General features: G+C 39.0%; 2 protein-coding genes across 7 annotated transcripts in view; one reads left to right on the plus strand and one right to left on the minus strand.

Moving 5' to 3' along the window:
* The window catches only part of ADAMTSL3 (ADAMTS like 3), a 178841-nt gene extending 167069 nt beyond the window's left edge, over nt 1-11772 (plus strand). For all 6 annotated transcript variants that reach the window (XM_004943830.5, XM_004943825.5, XM_004943826.5 and 3 more), the window contains 7 exons: nt 1459-1578; nt 2022-2234; nt 4609-4792; nt 6802-7006; nt 7838-7947; nt 9435-9649; nt 10151-11772. In XM_004943830.5, the coding sequence (XP_004943887.2) occupies nt 1459-1578; nt 2022-2234; nt 4609-4792; nt 6802-7006; nt 7838-7947; nt 9435-9649; nt 10151-10260 (1157 nt within the window). In that variant the 3' untranslated portion in view covers nt 10261-11772. The remainder of the gene's footprint in view (nt 1-1458; nt 1579-2021; nt 2235-4608; nt 4793-6801; nt 7007-7837; nt 7948-9434; nt 9650-10150) is intronic.
* Nucleotides 11773-14512: 2740 nt separating this feature from the next.
* Nucleotides 14513-20080, minus strand: SAXO2 (stabilizer of axonemal microtubules 2). Its single transcript, XM_015292032.4, has 3 exons — nt 17947-20080; nt 16977-17179; nt 14513-15980 (listed from the first exon to the last, which is right to left on the minus strand). Exons 1-3 carry the CDS (start codon nt 17967-17969, stop codon nt 14998-15000), a joined length of 1209 nt encoding a protein of 402 aa, XP_015147518.2. The 5' UTR covers nt 17970-20080; the 3' UTR covers nt 14513-14997.
* Nucleotides 20081-20109: the final 29 nt, after the last annotated feature.

Below are 20109 nucleotides of genomic sequence, written 5' to 3' on the forward strand. Positions count from 1 at the left end.
GCAGCCTTTTCTAGTAGAAGTGGCTAAGAACTGACAAGGGAAGTAGCTGTTTGCTGCTCAGTGCCTGTATGGGGCTGATCTCAGTATAGTTCAGTGGAGACTTTTGTTTCAGCATTTATGTAGGTCACTCCAAAAGTAATGCCTCCAATTTATTTCTATGGAAGTTACAACACATACAAAGAGCACAATAACAGTGTTTGATAAAGCAGATTCTCAGCTACAAAACACTTTTCTTTAGCACAGTCACCACCATTTGCCATGTGTTTTTATCAGTGATGAACCAGAGCCTGCATGCCGTGCTTGTGAAAATGTGTACCAGTGGAGTGACCCACTGTTGCCACTGCTGAAACGTACCACCCACTGCCTCACTGTGCTCATATCCACTGGTTGGCCTCTATAAATGTTCAGCAAGCATCAGTGAATGTCAGTGCATGCCATTTTTTCTGCACTGAGGAATTCAGTGACATACCTCTATTTCAGACACACTTCCATATCAATCTTCATTTTGTCAGACTGCTCCTCTGCTACTGTCTGTCACACAACAACATGTATTGGAATACTGGTGTGAAGGTTCAATCTTTAGTGCCGTACCACCAACATTCACCTCTGCTCTCATGGGCCAACATCATAAAATGGGAGGCATTACTTTCGGTGCAGGCTTCATACAAGGACAAACAGGAGGCTTTATACAGACCTTGTACATTGAGGAAAAATGTTGAATAATCCAATCCAGTCAATGGAAAATAACTCAAAGATGTTAGAACATAAGAAATGATTGAAAATGTTATTGGAAGGAGAATTATGGATATTAGGTACACTCATTGGAATGGAAATTTGGACCATGTGACAAGAACTGTGTGTTACTGACAGACTGCCCGTATTCTTGGCAGCTCATCTGGCATATGATGAAAAGGATGAGTTGCTGTAGTGATAGGTATATGACTCTGCCTATGTTATGCACTGTGCATAATGAGATTCTAAAATACGTTTCTTAATTGTAGCATTTTGCCATGATTCTATTGGAAAAAAAAGAGAGGAATTGGCCTAATTCCATTGGAAAAAATATTTTTCTTAAAATTTCTGTGTGTGAATGACTGACAATTAAAACATAAATAGCATTGTCTTATGAAACAGTAGATAGAGTATACATCCTGTAAATTTTGTTCTTTAACTGATGTTACAGCTTATAGCTTATTATGTTATGGCTTATTGTTGCTAATAAATACATATAGTTCAACAAATGTGATTAAGTTACAAACAGGCAGCAGCATTGTAAACATCTGGTGCTTTTCCCTGTTTTCACATCTGAGGTATATTTGCTTCATGAACAATTCAATCAGCAGGTTGGTCAATTCAAAGCACTGTTGTATTTGTTCTTCATAATGAGTGTTTTGGATGTTTTTTTTAGCATGTTGATGTAATTCTTCCTAAGAAGAGATCTTGTATATTGTTTTACAGAACAAAGATTAACAGAGAATAATACTTTACTATTAAAGGGAAGCAGAAAAAAGCGTGTCATAATGGCATCTGGAATTGGTACAAATGTTAGTGTGGTACCTGGAGATCCATTAAGAGTAGGTATGTTGTCTCTTACGCTTTCTCATTTGAATGATAACATTTGTTCATTAAAAAAGAGGGGGCTCATGGAGAAAGTGGGGATGATTCCTGAGAGTCCAGGTTTGGTAGATTGCATAAAGTGGAGTCTGGAGTACAATCCTAATTCCTTTTAAGTAGTCGCTCTCCACTACTCCTCTTCAGTTATATGTAAATGGAATGTGTAAGATCTTACTGCAAGGGAAAATATAAAGAGCTGTCATAGGTGTATGCCAGCTGAAAACCCTCAGGGGATGATCAGAACTACAGCTTGGACTTCAGTGAATTTATGCATATTCTTGTTTTTATTTAGACTAGTGAGGTCTCTTATATAGAATATCACTGTCATATATAACTATGTCCAAACTTCTCAATGCAGCTGTTGTGTTTAAAAAAAAAAAAAATGCTAAAATACCATCAATTTTTAGGTTGCCCAGTGCTTCCCAGCTCCAGAAACACCGTTCACTGGCTTTTCAGAGGTAGTCCAATTGAGGAAGTCAAAGCCTTGGAATACCGAGTCCTGGCTGGGGGTCGCATCCTGGAGGTGAACACCAACTCGGGTCAATTTGTTGGGCGATTCCAGTGTTGGACTTCAGCTAATGCAAAACCAGTGTCAGTTTGGGTAAATGTCAAGAAGGAAGGTTTGTTGAAAATTATATGACAAATTCTTATTTCTTTTTAAATACTACTTTCTTTCACTCTTTACGAACTTCCCTGAACCCTAACCTGCTTTTATAACAAGAAAGTAATACACTAAAACACGTTTAACTTCACCTACACCTGCACAATCCCACCTAAGCCAATAGACAACATTCGTTCTCAGAGTTGAATTTGGGCAGGAGGATGTGGGCTTCCTCATTTCTTACATGTGCAGCTGCAAATCTCAGAAGATGTTGCCTCATTAGGTGTCTTACTGCTTTGTATCAGGTAGGTTTTCTCAGCTTCAGCAAATCATGTAAATTGCTACCACAGCTGCCTACCAAATTGAAACAAAACAGTCTCTGAGGCCTTCTTAAGACAATAAGAATAATTTCGTCATATTTCAGCATTGTTACAATATGGTTGCCATCTTATTATGGTCACCCTTAAACTTACCAGTGTAATGGGGCACCCTGCATGCTCATCCATTTAGGTTTTCAGTTTTCAAGAGCATCCTGTGATGTCCTCCAATGTAATGTGCTTGCACACAATTCCACTTTCATTAGAAAATTTTAAAACGTGGCACTGAGAATTGCAGATGAATGAGCAGCAGGACAGTAGGCTGCATCTGCAAACATTTCAAGAAGAATATTTAAAGTGCTTTTGAAATTAATGGCATTATAACTGCTAGACTTTAAAATGTAGAGTTAAGAACTTAGATCCTAAGATCCTGGCAGCAAAACACCAAATTCCATTTGACAGGTTAATAAAAAAAGCAGATATCCCCTGTATGCACGGGATGCAAATCAGATTTTAAAAGAAGTCTCTTGTTTTGTACCTTTACTCTTTAAAAGAAGTTCTCATGTATTATTTATCTATTATCCGTATATTTTGGCTTATTGCGGGTGAACAAAGGAATGAAAGAAGATTTAAGATGAGATCTTGTAAATCCCCTCAGGGACTGCCACTGAATCACTTCTATGAGTGAGACTGGGTCTGTATGAGTGAGGTGGCAAAGTAATTTCACTGAAGTATATCTGTGATCAGAATGTTTACCTCTGGTGATGTCTGAAAACAAAATTGTATCTAAATATTAATGAAACAAATCATAAAATATCCTGGTAGAACTCATCAAAAAAATATGTCCAGATGTTGATACTAACACAGATCTCATTAGAGTTAGAATTGCTGGGCAGGACTAAGTGGGTATTAAACTGTCCATCTGTATCCTCCAGCTGAACTGCCTTTTGATGACCCAATACCCTTTCCAGTGAGGCTGGTCAGTATTCTGGGAGGATTCCATTTCCCTTTCGTGAGCTCTGACTCTGATTGTTGCTTGTGTAAACGTTTCATCGCTGGAATAGCCGTGCATTTTTAAGACTGCAAAATCTCCTCTGGTGGTTTTTGCACAGTAGGCATATTGAGGGTACTTCTGAGTAGTATCTTCCTAGTAAAACAAACAATACAGTCTCTCCATCATAGTTGCAGTCAGTAAATTTAACTGTTTCTACTTTGAAAAAGGCCCTTTTGTATTATTTTAAGAAACCCAGAAGTAATAAGGAAACATTGAAAAACAATAAGTTAAAGAATTCATTATGTGCTGGAAGGGTGAGCCTGTGGACACAGCTGGTAGCTATCAATTATTCTTGGTTATTACAGAAAAATCTGACTCCTTCTGTGATCACATAAAAATCTGTCAGCGTTGCACAGTACTTCATCTTTTACCAAGTGTAAAAAAAAACGTGGGGGAGGGGGTAAGTGTGGGATTGTGACTAACTATAAAGGTCGTGATTGTTAGAGGTGATCGATTTTCAATATAAAATGGCCTTTGAAACCGATTTCTTTTTCTTGTTGCCAGAGGCCTCAGTGGCAAACTAATTGTGCATTAAGTAATTTTCTATAGTTTAGTACAGGATTTTCTCAAACCTTGAAATCTGTGCAGTGTCTGGAGTAAGGTGAGTTTTCTTTAGAATAAACTTAGCGTAGAGCAGCAGGAAACCTCGAGAGCCTGATTTACAGTTTCCTCTTTTTAATGCTCATTGTATAAAAACGTTATGAAACTTTTAAAAGAAGTTCATCAGTTCCTACTGCGAGCCAGACTCTGCCCTTCAGGTGCACATATGCTGATCCCATTTGCCTTCTAGTGAACTTCATGCTCATATACAGAGGCTGAACTTCAGGGGAAGCGGGGTAGGGCTGCATTTCACTCTGGCTTCTGGTTCCTTTTCACAAAGCTGAAATATTCACGTTTCTATGGGGTCTGTGATGTCCGTCTCGCTGACGGAATATGCTGCCGTGTTGATTAACATGTGACACAACTATGTTTAGTGCTTTTCTCACACGCTACTTCTGGTTGTGCTTCTTATCCATAATTAGATTACAAATGGGAATATGCGGAGTGGAGCACTTGTTCTGCTAACTGTGGCAATTCAGGAACCCGCTCGAGGAAACTGCAGTGCATGAATTCAGAGGAGCAGAAAGTAAATGAATCATTTTGCAGAGATCTGCAAAAGCCAGCAATTAGTTATCAATCATGCAACAGAGATGACTGCCCTGCCAGGTAAACTCTTGCCTACTATATTTCCAAGTGCTCTGTCTGTATTAAGATAATCTCACAATCTCCTGAAGTTGCTTCTGTGTTTGTGTGCTGAGTGTGAAATGTGGGCTTTATTTCCTTGTGACCCCTAAAGCATGAGAGCTGTGAAAATGAATCGTAGTCGGGGAGCTCGTGATTCAGCTGAATAAATTAGGTCGTGTACAAGTCCATGCTGCTGCAGCAGGTCTTGCTGCTATCACACTAACATAGTGAAAGCCACGGGAGGCTTCTGAGATGTGCTCATTTTGTGTCATCTGTGCCACTGCCCTGAAAGAAAAATGGCTATGTTTACTGCAGCCGAGAGGCTCGTGAGTGGAGTCTGTGTTCACCTCCTGTTCTTTCATGCTAGCAGAGAAGCTCTGAGTAGTATAGTTATCTGGAATGCCTCATTTGTCTCCAGTGCCCCCCCACCACAGTGTCACACTCCTTGCAGGTGTTTCTCTGCCATTTTTCTGGCTGAATCAACTGGTGTGCTTAGAGATCTTGTGGCAGATTTATAAATAAAGTATTTATATCACAGGCAAATATACCACCAAAGTATCTGGTTCCAAAAGCCCAAATGTTACCTGTGTATTTAATGGGTTGCGCTGAACGTTCCTCCTAAGCAAGGTGCCGCTCTGGGTTTTTAGTGAGAAGCACTACATGCATCCTCAAAACAAATGCCTTCAATTGCTTAAAGGGATTGGCCTTTGCTTGTCAGCAATACAAAATCCATGAGAAGTCATGCACATGTTTTGGAGTTGTCCTTGACTGGAAGATTCTTGGGAAGAGATGTTAAGACCTTAAGTGACACTGTGGGAGTGCATCTTGCCAGTATGTTCTGAACGCTTCTCTAAGCACAGAAATCATAGCAACAGAGAAATATCAGGATAAATTTGTTTATATTCATTGCTAAAAGCCAAAAAAAACAGATCATCCTCAATTGCAAGTCTGAAATTTAGCCAGTCCATAACAAGTGAACTTTTTGCTAGTGGAAATGTACTAAAATAAAAGGAATAGTTTGAAACACAGATTCTCAATTGCAGCGCTCCCTCTAAAATCCATGCATTCAGAGCAGATGAGACAGAGTTATGAGGATGCTGCCATGTGTTTAATCTGCTTTTCTCCAGCATAGCATCCAAGTACAGTGAGGTAAATGTAAGAGTTTAAGCATGTATTTAACTTGTATTTTAGATGTTTGCTGAATTTGTGCATTGCTGACATGCTGTGCATGCATTGCACCCAAAGATTTGCAAAACTACTTGAGCTTTAAGAGGTAAAGAGTCCAGATTGCAAAAGATTAAACTGCTTTGAATCAATGTGAAATCTTTGACTGTCAGAATATAAGATAATTGCTGAAGAAAATAGAATCTTTTTCCTGTTATCACAGTGGTGCTACAGATAGTCTTATTCCACGGTTCTATGCTAGATTTATGAAAAGATCAAGCAGAATGAATTATATTGCCACTTGCTGCTTCTCTGGTGGAGTTCCTGGCTGTCAAGGCAGAATAAATCTCTGCAACTTCTAATCAATAAATAACACATTTTGGTTGAGCCATTATCTAGCAGGACCTTGATGTAATAAATTCTGATGAGTTATGGCACCTACTGCTACTACGGCATTGATAGAAACTAAATCAGTACCAGGCATTTTACAGGTTATGGAATAGCAGGCTGGGCTTCCCTGCAAAAAGAGTAGATGACCAGGGACTATAGGATTTACCTACTATTGCCTTCTGGGTAACAGTGTAACTTCAGTCAGCATATATTGAGCTACATGTATCTTAGGACTCCTCAGTTAATCAAGTTTCTACAACCTTAGTTGAGGGCTGGACAAGATGATTGTGCCTTTTCTCACATATGAACTCTAAATATCCACCTGAAAATCACAATGCCGAGCTCTCTTGAGTTTAATTTGCAAACAGGTCCCTGCAAACTACCAGCAAGGTTGCAAAGCTTTCGTATTTGCTATTAATGTCTCTGTGCCCTTGCAGGTGGGTACCTGGTCGATGGTCTGAGTGCTCTGCAACGTGTGGCAGTGGTTTTCGCTACCGGCAAATAAGCTGTCAACAAGTAAAAGCCAATGGCAGCGTGGAGACAGTGCTAGCAGGTGCTTGTATGCACCAAGATCGCCCTGTGGGAAGGAAGCCCTGTACGGGCTATTCGTGTACAGCGGGGACAACGCAGACAAAAGAACAGGTAGGCTACAGAGTTTGCATGGAAGCTCCTCATATTGTAGAGAGCATCAGTGCAATCATTCCATTGTCTGAACATCTGTATTCTCTTGCTGCTGCTACCACACTAACACCTTGACAGCCAAGCTGGAGGCTGGTGGCATTGGCTGTAATTGTCTTCAGAGCAGTGACTTACAAATCCTTGTTTCTTGATTTTGTGTTACTTTAATTAAAAAAACAAAAACAACAACAACAACAACAAACAACAACAAAAACCCCAAGGAATTGAGAGCAGAACACGGTCTGAAATCCAAGTGTTAGTTTCAGTATGTTTTATAACCTAATCCATTGTTATCAATTCCAGTTTTAAGCTACTGTATTGTTTTTGTTAAGTGTTATAAAAACACAGTTAACGTAGCTGAACTCGTGAAGTCCTCAAAGTCAGACGTGTGCTTCAAAAGCAGTTATCCTTATTTAAAACGGAAAACTTTACTTCCTTATGTTCTGCATCTTGGTTTATGCAGTAAACTTTTTCTCATTTTGATATGACTTTTATGATTGTTAATGCAGTATTTACTGTTCAGTAAGCAAAGTAATGAGTGAGAATTACTGTTGCTGCATTCCAGATACAGATATTAACAAGGCAAGGTTGTATATCTTTCTGAATAGGTGGGAAGGGAAGGTCAGTATCTTGGAGAACCATGAACTGAGGTCATGGATTGAGGGCTGAAGGCAGAGTTACGAAGATTTATGACTGGGTTGTGCAATTGGGTAGCTGCCTATAAGGGTGATTCTGTCATAATTAACTTGATAGTTTCTTTTTCATTCTCACCACCTTTTTTGTCTCCTTTTTCAGTGTTCTGGTTCCTGTGTAGGCCGCCCCGTAGCTTCACAGCATCACCACTTTTTATGTCGACTTCATAACGGATCTTTGATGCCAAATTCTTCTTGTGAAGAAAGAAAGAGGTACACAATTTGAAGCAGTACAACTTAAAGTCTATAGATGATCAAATTAAAGTTACAATATCATAAACACTGTATAAATGTTCAAGTTCTTCTCATGAATCAAATACAAGGAAAGGGGACAGTAATCCCTTTTGTGTACACAGGAAAAATTCAAGAACCCAAGGAGAGAAATGGATTTGATCACTGTCCTCCCCTGTGCTGATGGCAAAGCTAGAAAGAGAGTGAGAGAACCTTGATTTCCAAAGAAAGCACAAACTGAAGCAATCTGTCATAACTTAGTTACTGCTGCTGAGCTAGTTTCCTTCTGCTGTTATTGTTACTCAGTTCTGTGGCTGAAGAGGTTTTATAAGAGTTTTCCTGGGCTTTATTTTATAGCCCCTGTAAATTTACTACTTAATTTAATTAAAATTTAATTAAAATTTATTACTTAAATAAGGTATACTTATCCAGATTTAATTCTGCCTTTAAGTATGTTAAAGGAGTAGTAGTTAAGGTAGTTAAAGGATGTATTTGGGTCTAAAATTGAATGAATAAGTGTTTTTACCTCGAGGTATGCATTTATTATTATTATTGTAGGAATTCTGTTAATTTGCTTTACTGTCTCTAAATAGCTCATTACAAAAGGAAAAGTACAGGCTTTACACCCCCCTCAGAATGTTAATCACTTGGGGCTATGCTGTTGCATATGCATGGAAGGCAGCATCCATAAAACACTGTAATCTCAAAAATGCTGAATTAAAGAGAAATTAACACTTAACAGTGGTCTGGGGGAACAAAACCTGTGCATAGGTAGGGCAATGAAGAACAAACAGTGTCTGGGTATCAAGCACATGCATGGCACTGTTCCTCGATTATAGAACCCAGCTCTTCATATTTTTGACTATAGACTCACTTCTGAGTTGTGAACATTTCAAATCATTTTTGAGGCATGTAGAAGGAAATTTGGGCTTCACTGAGTAAAATGCTGAAACTTCCATTTACAAGTATAAGCCAGCATTTCATTTTGGCAGCTTCAAACATGTAAGAGGGTTCTGTGTCAGCATAGAAATACTACTTGTGTTCAAGAGAGAGCTTAAAGCACCTGCAGCATCCAATACACAGCCTTTCAGGGTCAGTAAAATTTTCCAAAATGTAAAACATTTTTTCTATTTCAGGTTTTGGTTTAAATGTACAGAAGCTTGTCTTTTGTCACGAGTGAGGCATGATGAATGGGCATGATGTGAAGTACTGGAAATGGAGCTTAGAAAAAAAAAATACTCTGAGGATTCTTAAATACTGGAAGAGGCTGCGCAGAGAGGTTGTAGGGTCTGCACCTTTGGACACAGTTAAACAGGCAGAAGATGAGCAGCCTGGTCTAATTTACTGTGTGATGAGCAACAGGCTTGGACTGGACAATCTCCAGAAGTCCCTTCCATATTTGTATGATACTGCGTATAAGGGTTTAGAACAAAAATAAGCATTTAACTGCCATTTGTTTCTCCCCACAGATCTGCTGTCAGAAGAAACTGTTCCTCGGAAGTATGTGATGTCTATTGGAGGACAGGGCCTTGGAGGCCTTGCAGTGTGCAGTGTGGGAGTGGATTTCAGTCCAGACGAGTGCACTGTGTACACAGAAAGAATAACAAACTTGTGGCTGATCAGTATTGTGGATGGAAGAAGAGACCAGTGAGCTGGCAGCACTGCAATGCCACAGCCTGTGGCAGTATGTAAATATTTATTTCTATCTGGGCATAGTGATAGTTTCCAGCACTTATATTAGAAAGTACCTCACAGTCGTACAGTGGTGATTCTGCAAGCATTTGATTGTACATCTCAAAGGTAAAACTAACCTGTCCAAGCAACAGTTGATAATGCTGGGGTTAGTTTTCTCCATGACTAGGCCAGTTTGATATTAAAGCCTGAAAAGCACTTTTAGAAGCAGGATTTGTAGGAAGTTGTTTTATGCAAACTTCCCTATATGACTGCCAGCTGTGAGTCATTCACGAGTCTCTGAGCAAGCTGTTAATTCCTGGAAGGTGGGGTAGTTCTCTCAAATGGATGCAGTGAGATCACACCACTTAGGTATGACCTACTTTAGCTGTTGACGGAAACGTAAAGTAAAATAATTACAAAGCTACAGTAATCCATTGGTTGTTATGATGATTTCTGCTATTTCTCTTGTGTCCATTTTCAAAGTTTTTTAATGTTTAAATATATTTTTCAGAAGATGAGTGCAAGGATACAACTCACTACTGTACATTTGCAAAGCAGCTGAGGTTGTGCTTGATAGACGTCTACAAACAAAGATGTTGTCTGTCGTGTCAAGAAATGTAACTCTTCTATGGAAAATTTGTGATGCTGCAGTGAAGAAATGAGAAGAGAGGTTCAGTAAACTATCCTGCTCCAATTATATACCTGTAAATAAGACGTTAGGCGTAATGGTTAAATGGAAACTTGGGGCTAATGGAAACAACAGTATTGCAGATTGACATGCTGGGCAGGGTACTTCTTCCAGGAGCTTTTATTATCCACTCTTTACAATGGAATTTTTAATGCTTTAAACATCTCCATGTTTGAATTAGGAATTTTTGCTTTGTAGACAAAGTAGATGTTCAGTACACTTTTCAAAACAGCAATAGATCTCCTTTGAAAAATGAAGCGTCATTATCTATTGTTTCTGTTCTTCTGCTCAGTCACTGAAGTACAATCAAAGTTCTGACATGGTTACACTTTGCTACTGATTTTAAATTGGACACAAGGCTTCCTTTTCACAGCTGTGAATTAAACGTTTGTGAGCACTGTTCCCTATCACAGTTAAATGGGGAGCCAACAAATGGCTGAACATGCCTCTTGGATTTTCTGTCTTGGGTAAATACTTTATTAACAGGCAAAAATGCCCAAGGAAGAATTATTAATTGTGAAGATAGAGAAGAGCAAAAAATCTGTTTTGAGCAGTTTTCCTTCAAGATCAGTTTTTTATCATGATCGTTAACCATGTGAATCTTTGCAAGCTGAAGAATTCTGGTTATGGTATTTCTGGATATATTATTTTCTGTATTGCAGATTGTCTCATTTGGGCTGTAAGCACAGAGAACCCCACAGAAGGCAGCAGATAGCTTTTTTTTTTTTTTTTTAAATGTAGTTTCCACACTACTGTGCTTCTTGGAAGCCTGAATGTGAGTCTAGACTTGGATCTTTTATTACATTACTGAACTACGCTACATTTTAATTAGTGCATGTGCTGTCAGAACAGTTTTGGAAGCAGCATTCCTGCACTATGGGTTTGCATCACTGAAAATTAGATTAGCACTACTGTATAGAAAATGTTTAATGTGGACTATTGTGTCCAAGGCTGACTGCAAGGAGAGGATATTCCTGATCATTACCTTTTTAATCAGTGATGGGTCTTGATTGTTTAAGCAGTTTTTTAAATTAAAAAAACCAAAAAAAAAACAAAAAACAACAAAAAAAAACATTTTGTAATATACTTTTTGTAGATATTTATTGTCTGATTTAAAAGTGCAATATTTTGTTTTGTACAGTGTTTAATAAAGATTTTTGGACATATATTTTTTCTTATTACCAAAATCTCTTATTCATATTTTTCCTTTATATTTAAAGTTTTCAGATGTTAACACATAGCATCCTTTTGTTGCTTTGATTTTGTCTGTGGTTACATATGCATGCTATACAGAAGCAGTGCTGTAAATGTTTGTTATTGCACTTGGCATGACATTCCTTTGTACATTATTTTATTGCTTCTGCAGTAACTGCAGGTGTCTAATACTTTGCTTTCTTGAGCGTAGTTTTGATATTTCTGAAATAAACTCTACTTTGATTATTCAACACCCTGATCACTCAGAGATTCCTTATTACTGCGATTTTCACTTCAGTCATCCTTTCATTCCAAGGGTTACTCTGTCAGCCTACCATGTCCATCGTTCTGGGATTTTCAAAGCTTAGTTCTTACTTTTGACAGCTGTTATCAGACAGATCCTCAGCTTTGCACATCTGTTAAGAAGCAGCAGAGAAATCTAGAATAAGGATTCTGTAAAAGGTGGAATAAAGTTTGGTTTCTTTGTCAGGCACCATGTACTGCATCAAACTGTTCACTTTAGAGCCAATGGAACAGCACTATGTTTTATATTTGGTGGATGGTAGCAATGGCTTTATGAATAAATTTATTTCAGAATCTCTAAGATGTGTAATAGCCTTTAGAAAAGACAGTTCCTGTAGTGGAAATGCTAAATCATGGCTTGAAACAGTAATTAAGCACCTGGTGGGAAGGCAGGGCCAACCCAGGGGAGCTCAGGTGCATTCAATGCAATGCAGTGCACATGAGTGTCTGGAAGGGGTGCAGCCAGGATCCACCCCTTCCCAGACCTCATTTAAGGGTTGGCAGTGGGGGCGGAGGGGTCTCAGTGGTGATCCCTGCCTGCTTGAGGCCTTCTAAGGGTAAGCATTTTCTTTCCTTTGTTTCTGTGTCTGCGTCTGTTACATTGGAGCAAGTCCTCATACGCTACAGCCCAGGATTTTGCTACTCTGCTGCTATTCCTGCACTTTCCATTGCATTATGGTTCCATAATCATTGTAAGTTGAAAATGCCTGACAATGAAATGGTGTTTTAGAGTTATCCTGGGTTGTAGCACTTGCAAAGGGGCATGATTCCATTTGGTTTCCTTTTTTCAATCTTTCTTTCTCTATAGTCTTCAAAAGAAAAAAACAAATAACTGTAGCATAGTGTGTGATAAGCGTTTCTAGAACAGTTTGAATCCACAAGTAACTTCCACTTACATGTGTTAGCATGATATCATAAAATACTCTTTTAACAACTATTTTTTGAGAAACATTAGTTTTCCAGCCTGCAGTTTATTTTGTGTGTCTTCTGATATCTTGCTTATGAGGAAGTTGACTTTAAGTATTTGAATAGTGTCCGAAGGTTCATAATGTCATTTGATGCTTTTCTTGGAAGCATAATCTAATCTTCAGGGTGTGGTGTTTCAGCTGTAATGTAATAAAGGTGCTTTCTTATACTTTGAAATTTGGGGGGGTGGGATTCAAGGGTAAAACTAGAATATATCTCCTTCAACCAACAGAACTTCTCATACACATCTGTACAGGAGCTCTTAAATGTATGTGAATGTGCCCTCCATTTGCTCTCAAAATTTCTCTGTGCTATGCAGGTAGGTGGCAGCAAATGACTTCCCACACATTAAGGGGAAAGAAGAATAAATTACTTGGGTACTGTGAAACCAGCTGTGAAAATCATACAGTGCACCTGGGGTTTGCTCACAGGCCCTGAGGAGGAGCCATTGCCAGTAGAACATGCAGGCATGCATAACTACATGGGTCCAGGATGCATTTCTCAGGGATTCTTTTTTTCTTTCCTAGAGAAGAGAACTGGGAGTATATTAGGGGTTTCTGTAAATGTCACGTGAGGTATGTGTAAGTTGTTTATGTGCTATTAATTATGTGTAAGATGTTTTGACTTTAGCTGTGGATAAACAGAAAATGAGTGAAGTTTAATGAAGAGGAGTATCTGTAGTTTGTTTTCTTCTCTGGTACAGAAGGATGAAAACAAATTGGTCATCATTCTGTCCTTCTTCTCAGGCATCCCTGTTTCACTGATCATTACTCATCCCCAGTCCAAAGTATGTCTTTGCCAGCTGGGGAAATGAATAGTCTTCAGCAAGAAAAGTTCAGTTGAATTGTCGTTTCATTATCAGAGTAAATCACATTACAAACACACACTACAAATTACCTAAAAATAACTGATGCTTTAATACACTCGGTTCAGGTTTCCTCCTTATGTAAGATCCAGCTCCTGCTTTCAGTATCTTTTCATCATGGATCTTAGCCCACTGATGTGCTGTACGAAATACTAGCATGTAGTTATTCAGAAGCTAAATGATTTCTCCTATAGCAACACTGATTGTTGGATTAACTAAAACCAGGTAAAGGATACATGGGGAGAAAGTTAAGTATCTTATATAGAAGCATAATCATTTCACCTACAATTTTAAAGAAAGTTGTTTTTATGTATTTGTTGCAAGTCACCTTTGAAGAGTTAAGTGTGAAACCAGGCTCTCAGTTGCACATCTCAATGCATGCTGCTTTTTTTTTTTTAACTGGGTTTGCACTATTTTTTAACTCCACACTTTTTTTCTGCCCTCTTTCTCTTCAGACTGCCTCTGCAATGAATTTTGGCAATGATAAAAGGCTGTTCAGCTTTAGATATCAGCAGAATCCAAAATTGCCATGGATGGGCATTAACTTTTTGAGCTTTATTCTCTTTTCTTTCTCACTGTCTGCATTTTTAAGTTGAATGACAATCATCTGTGAAATCTCATTGAGAAATTCAATTTGCACAACAGCTTAAAAAATTACTGATGTGGGAAGGAGACAGCATGTCAAAGTGTATCCTAAACTGTGTAAAATTAGGAAAATTAGGAAAAGGAGTCTAATGGCCTGCTTTGAGTCACTGATTTCAAGTATATGTACAGGAAGAGCAAGGTTAGTTCTTGTTAATTGCTGTCAGAAATTACAGTGGGACCTTTACACTCAGAACTGGATACAGAAGAAGCAATCATGATAAAACTAAACTCATTTATTTATTTATGGCCAACAAAATATAAAGAAAAATAAAGCTCTCCTCAGATCATGCAAAGTATTGATGAGATGAAGAGCTGGGATATGCGAGTTATTATTCAACATTTTATTTGATTACTCTGAAAAGCAAACTGCTATTTAAAAAAATGCAATGACAATGATTTGACTTGTAGAAAATCATTAAGAAATGGGGAAGTGGGTTTGAGGGAGAACAGAATGAAATCTGGAAAGTCAAGGAACCTGGAATGTACAATCAAAAAAGGCTTGATTCCATGAAAGATTTCTCCTACAAAAACAGGCAGATCTCTGGAAGTATTTCCATAATCTTTTTTGATTTTTTCCTTCAACTGTCAGTCTAAATGCTTTTCAAATCAGAATTTGCATTATTTAGGTTGCTTTGTAATCTGAAGAAAAAACTGATAGCATTCCAGGTATTTCACCAGGATGCTTGCAATGTAAGTATTATGACACAACAGCTACTTGCTTTGGAATGTGATTGCTATTTAACTCAGAAAATTCTGGAGTGAGCTGGCGGAAGAACTTATGACCATGAGAATCTGTGTTTACATAGATATAACCTGGAGGAGATGGGTAATTTGCTGGGCAGATCTCTTGTTTCTTTGGAGTATATTCTGTGCGATACATAGTTTCATCCTGAAAATGAGCCAAATTAGGAAGAATGACGCGCACAGGTTTGAAACTTTGAGCTGGAATGATGTGATGTGGTACGTAATGAGATTTGAATGTAGTTAAATCATAGAATTTTCCTGTGGGTTTTGGAATTTCCTGTTGTTTCTTAATCATTTCTTGCCGGGAGCTGGCCCAAGCTTTAAAGTCTTCCTTCATAGTAGTATTCCCTTGGAAAGGGGCGCTGGTTCTTCTTGCATTAGAAATTGGCCTTATAGGGACAGCAGGAGAAATCTCATGTTTAACATAATCAAGGCGGCTTGTGGAGTTAAAGTCCATGTGACCCTGGGGAGGAATGTACTCTTTTGATTTGCGTGCCTCAGGCAAGGAGACCAGCCAGGGCTGAAAACGATCCTGAAATTCAGTGACCCCACTAAAATGATCACTGGATTGGACTTTTGCATTTTCAGGCTTGCAGCTTCTTGCAAGTGGCCCAGGAAGCCCTTTAAAATCATTCCGATGAGTTGTGAGATCTTCAAAGGGCTGGTTGCTTGGCTTGTACTCTTCTTTTGATTTTACAAACCTTGGTTCCAGTTGATGAGGAATATAGGAAATGCGATGACTCGTAGTGCTATCAAAAGGCACATCTGAAAGTTTGGGCACACACAGAGGTTTGAAACTTTGTCTAGGATTCAGTTCCCTAGGAACAAAGTCATCCTGAAATGTAGTAGGATTTCCAAACTTCTCTGTAGGTGGGTGGTAGACATGATCCACTTTAACAGGTTCCCTTCTTCGAACTTCCCATGACCTATAGTCATCTTTAAGGCAAAAACAAAACTTGACCATATAAGTGTTATTTCTTAGGAACGTTCCTTTGAAATTAAGACAACTTCTGGTACTAAGCCTTGCAAACTAAAGAAAATGGGTGTGAGTTAGAATGACGTTATCTCTGTGATGTGACAAACCTGTCTTCTAAGTGTGACAAAAACATGAAACAAGTTGTACTTCATGCCTTATTTTTACTATTTCCTCAAGAAAAAAGTGTTATGTATACACACTGTTTTCTCCACCAACTGTTCTATCTACCTGTTTTAATGGCTGTATTGGGTGGTTGTTATCTCTTGCTGTCTGTGTCTTTTCAACAACAGTGGTCCTCACAGCCAAGAATATCTTGATTATTTTTGATGGTTTTTTTTTTTTTTGTGTGCTGGTTGGCAGCTCTGGTAGATCATATCTCATCCTGTATTTTTACATTCTTCTAACTGGTATCTGGCTGCGTTACATGTAAAAAATTGTTATACATTGTATGGAAAAAACTTTATGCCTTTATAAAATAAATCAAGGTCACTTGCCAGAATGATATTAACACAGATTTAGTGCCTTTCTACTGACTCTATTAGGATAATTTTTGTCAAGACAGATCATAGCTTGCATATTATCCTATTAATATAATACAGGAGGAGGAAATATGAGATCTTTTGACCTGTGGAAAAATATTGTGCTATCAGAGCTGAAACTGAAAGATATAGTGTGCGTTTAATCACAACAAACTTACGTCTGAGATAGCCTAACAAATGTGTGTCAGTCTCCTTCTAGCCAAAGAATCCTAGAAATAGCTTTTCTTTTAGAACTTGTAAATGCTAGCTCTAAACAGCTGGAGGGCTGAACATTTAAAGCATTATCACCTTCTATTATTATGCCCTACTCTCTGGTCCAAACTAAGAAATCCAGTTTGTCATTCCTAACATAGAAAACTCAGAAAACTACCTTCGTCTCTGGCTACTTCTCTTTCTAAAGATGGCATTTGTTATTACCTTGATAGGTCGGTATGGTATCCAATTTTCCTCCTGTAGTGTGTTTTCTCTCTAAAGGTCTTACTAATGTCACCGGTTGTATTTCATGAGCATTATAATCTTTCTTGTAGGTGGTTCCAAGTTCTAGCTCTCCAGTCCTTGGTTTATATTCTTCTTGTACCCGAAATGGTCGTTTCACAATATCATATGGTAAATAATCAGATCTGAATTGATAAAGAGGAAAATACTGGTTAAAACGTATTTTGCTGGTGGAGTCACCCTTTCTATTTTCCCATTGTGTGGAAAAACAACTTACAATGTTTGCTCTGAGAAAATGGATCAGTCAATATGTTAGAGGGCAGTAAGGAAGAAAGGAAATGATACCATATGTATCTAGGCTGTCCAGCACAAGGTATCATCTTTATTCAAAGGTAAATGATGAAACAGCTTTTTCAATATTTCAAGCCTCATCCCCCAGGTTAAAAATATTCTTTAAAATATTTGAAAGTAGAACTGTAAAACTATAGTTTTGCAAAGAAATGATAGATAAAGCAGGAACAGAGCAAAAATCCAACTACCACAGGTAGCAATATTTACCTCTTGCATGAGGAGAATGGAATATGAAGAGAGAGCATTTCACTGTGGATTTCGTGGTCATTTTCATACAAGCACAGTACAAAAAAATGGGTGTGTATTGTATATAGGCATATAAACAGTACATGAAGTACGCAAACAACTTTGCAGGAGAGTTTGACCTTTCTACGTATCATTCTTTGGCTTTTTTGTAAACATGCTTTATTCTGTTTTATGAGATCTTTGGTGTAACTGTAAATCTACACTCTAAACTTTGCTTGTACATACGCTGAAGGAGTAAGGGGTGTAATGATTGAAAATGATTGCAATACAAAGCTCAGTCTCCCCCTCCCTTCAATGAGAAAATATGAGAAATGTTATACAGCGATAGGAAAATACACTGCTTTAAAATGCTTACTTAAATGTTGTAATTCCTTCCATTTTCCCACGATGCGCTTGGTACTCTTGTTTTGGCTTAAGGCTCTGGGCAGGAGAGATGTTGCTATACTTGGGGTATTTTTCCACATATTCTGTTGTGAGGCACAGCTGTTGTCCATTATCATAAATCCTTGTGGGCCTATGAGGGCAGCGATGGCGCCTGGGCAAAATACATCAGATGAGATCATTTTGAGAAGCTTCATTTAGGGAAAAAATAATTTCTTATCTACTGGGAATGAATAACAAATGAGGAAGATGGTTCGATGTCACTAGATTGTGTTTAAAGGGTTTGTTTTTTTTTCTGAGCACAAGATATTGTGCTAATGGAATAGACGCAAAGTGCAAGAGACTGCAAAAGTCTTAAAGCCTTGAGGTGAAGAGGAGAGAACTTCTGAGAGCTGTTAAAATAGAGAAGTGCCCAGTGTTGGACCTGAGAAGTACTGTATATTTAGTAAACTTATCTTAGAGCACGCTGAGCACCTCCAGTGGTTTTTGGCATTAAAATTGTTTGTTGATTTTGAAAAAACAATCACTTAATAAGCACAGGAAGGAAGCGATTCAGCCTAAGGAAAAGGAATCTGGATAGATTCTTAAAAATATTTAACGATTATTTCTTTCTAAGAGGGCTCAAGACTGCAATCCCTCAGCATGAACAATAACACTCAGATTCAGCTCTTAGTGAGTGGATTATGTATGTTATAATGTGTGTGTGGGGGGGGATCCATTCTAGAATTTTGGAGGCTCTCCACTTCTGTGTAGAGAGAAAGCTGAATTTAGTTCTGTCTTTCCTTCCTTGTATTTGTAGGGGTTTTTTTTTTTAAGTGGTTTTTTTTTTCTTCTGTGAATAAATACCAGCTAGGAAAGATTGTTTCCTTCCAGTTTGATATTTTGAATGAAACAGTAATTATATTTGCAGAAGACTTAATGGAGTTAACTTCTACAAAATATTAGATGGTTTCCTTCATCTTGAAATCTCTAAGAGGTGTGTGCATTGCAATATCCAGGTAACAGTACCAAGTGACCAGGCTTCCCCTGAAAACAAACTCTATAGCTACACCGAAGCAAACAAAATGTGCTGCATAAGCCAATAACAGCTTGAGTTTCATTGGCTATAAAAACTTCAGTGATGTTTATTTTAAGCCATAAGTTTTGTGTGTGTTTGATCGCTCTGTGATTCTGTGAATATAACTGTAGGTGTTGAAAGAGACCTCTGGAGATCATCAAGTCCAACCCCTGCTGAAGCAGTCCCCCATAGTAGGTTATATGGGAAAGCATCCAGACAGGTCTTGAATGTATGACTCCATAGAAGGAGGCTCCACCACTTCTCTGGGCAGCCTGTTCCAATGCTCCATCACTCGCAGAGTAAAGAAGTTCTTCCTTATGTCTGTACAAAACTTCTGCTCCGGTTTTTGCCCAGTGCCCCTTGTGCTGTCACTCCGCAATACTAAAAACAGCCCAACCACATCCCTTCTTCAGATATTTATAAACAGCGATGAGATCCTCTCTTAGCCTTTCCTCACAGGGAGATGCTTCAGGTCCTCAGTCACCTTTGCGTGCCTCTGCTGGACCTCTTCTAGTAGACAGCTGTCCTTTTGGACTGGGGAGCCCAGCGCTGTGTGCAGCACTGCCGATGTGCCCCTGGGGCAGAGCAGAGGACCGCCTCGCTCTCCCCGCTGGCCGTGCTCGTTCTGATGCTCCCCGGGGCGCACTGCTGGTCACGGCACCGGGAACCCCACGTCCTTTTTCTCACAGCTCCTTCCCGCATCGTACTCAGTATTTGTGTTGGAAGAAACAAAGAAATGGAACGCAGTGAGGACTCCAAGTGTGGAACAGAGGGCGTCTCTAAAGGACTGCCCCATCCCTATTTTAAACGCGAGCAAATTCATTTAAGAGGAGTGAATCCATTCAGGAGCTTAAACGCAAATATATCAGTTCCTATTTACTGAGACGATCGCTTAACAGAAGGGAAGCCAAGCGCGGGCACAGTGGAACGTTCAGTTTCCCGCCTCCCAGCCTCGGGCTCCCCCTCAGAGGGGCTCTTACCCGCAGGTGCAGATCTCGCACAGGCACCGCGGCCGCCCCATGCTCTGCTCCGACTGAGGCAGCGCTCCGTCGCGCGGCAACGGCGGCGGCGTCCCCGCAA

Source organism: Gallus gallus, chromosome 10 (assembly GCF_016699485.2).
Source record: "Gallus gallus isolate bGalGal1 chromosome 10, bGalGal1.mat.broiler.GRCg7b, whole genome shotgun sequence".
Classification (NCBI taxonomy): domain Eukaryota; kingdom Metazoa; phylum Chordata; class Aves; order Galliformes; family Phasianidae; genus Gallus; species Gallus gallus.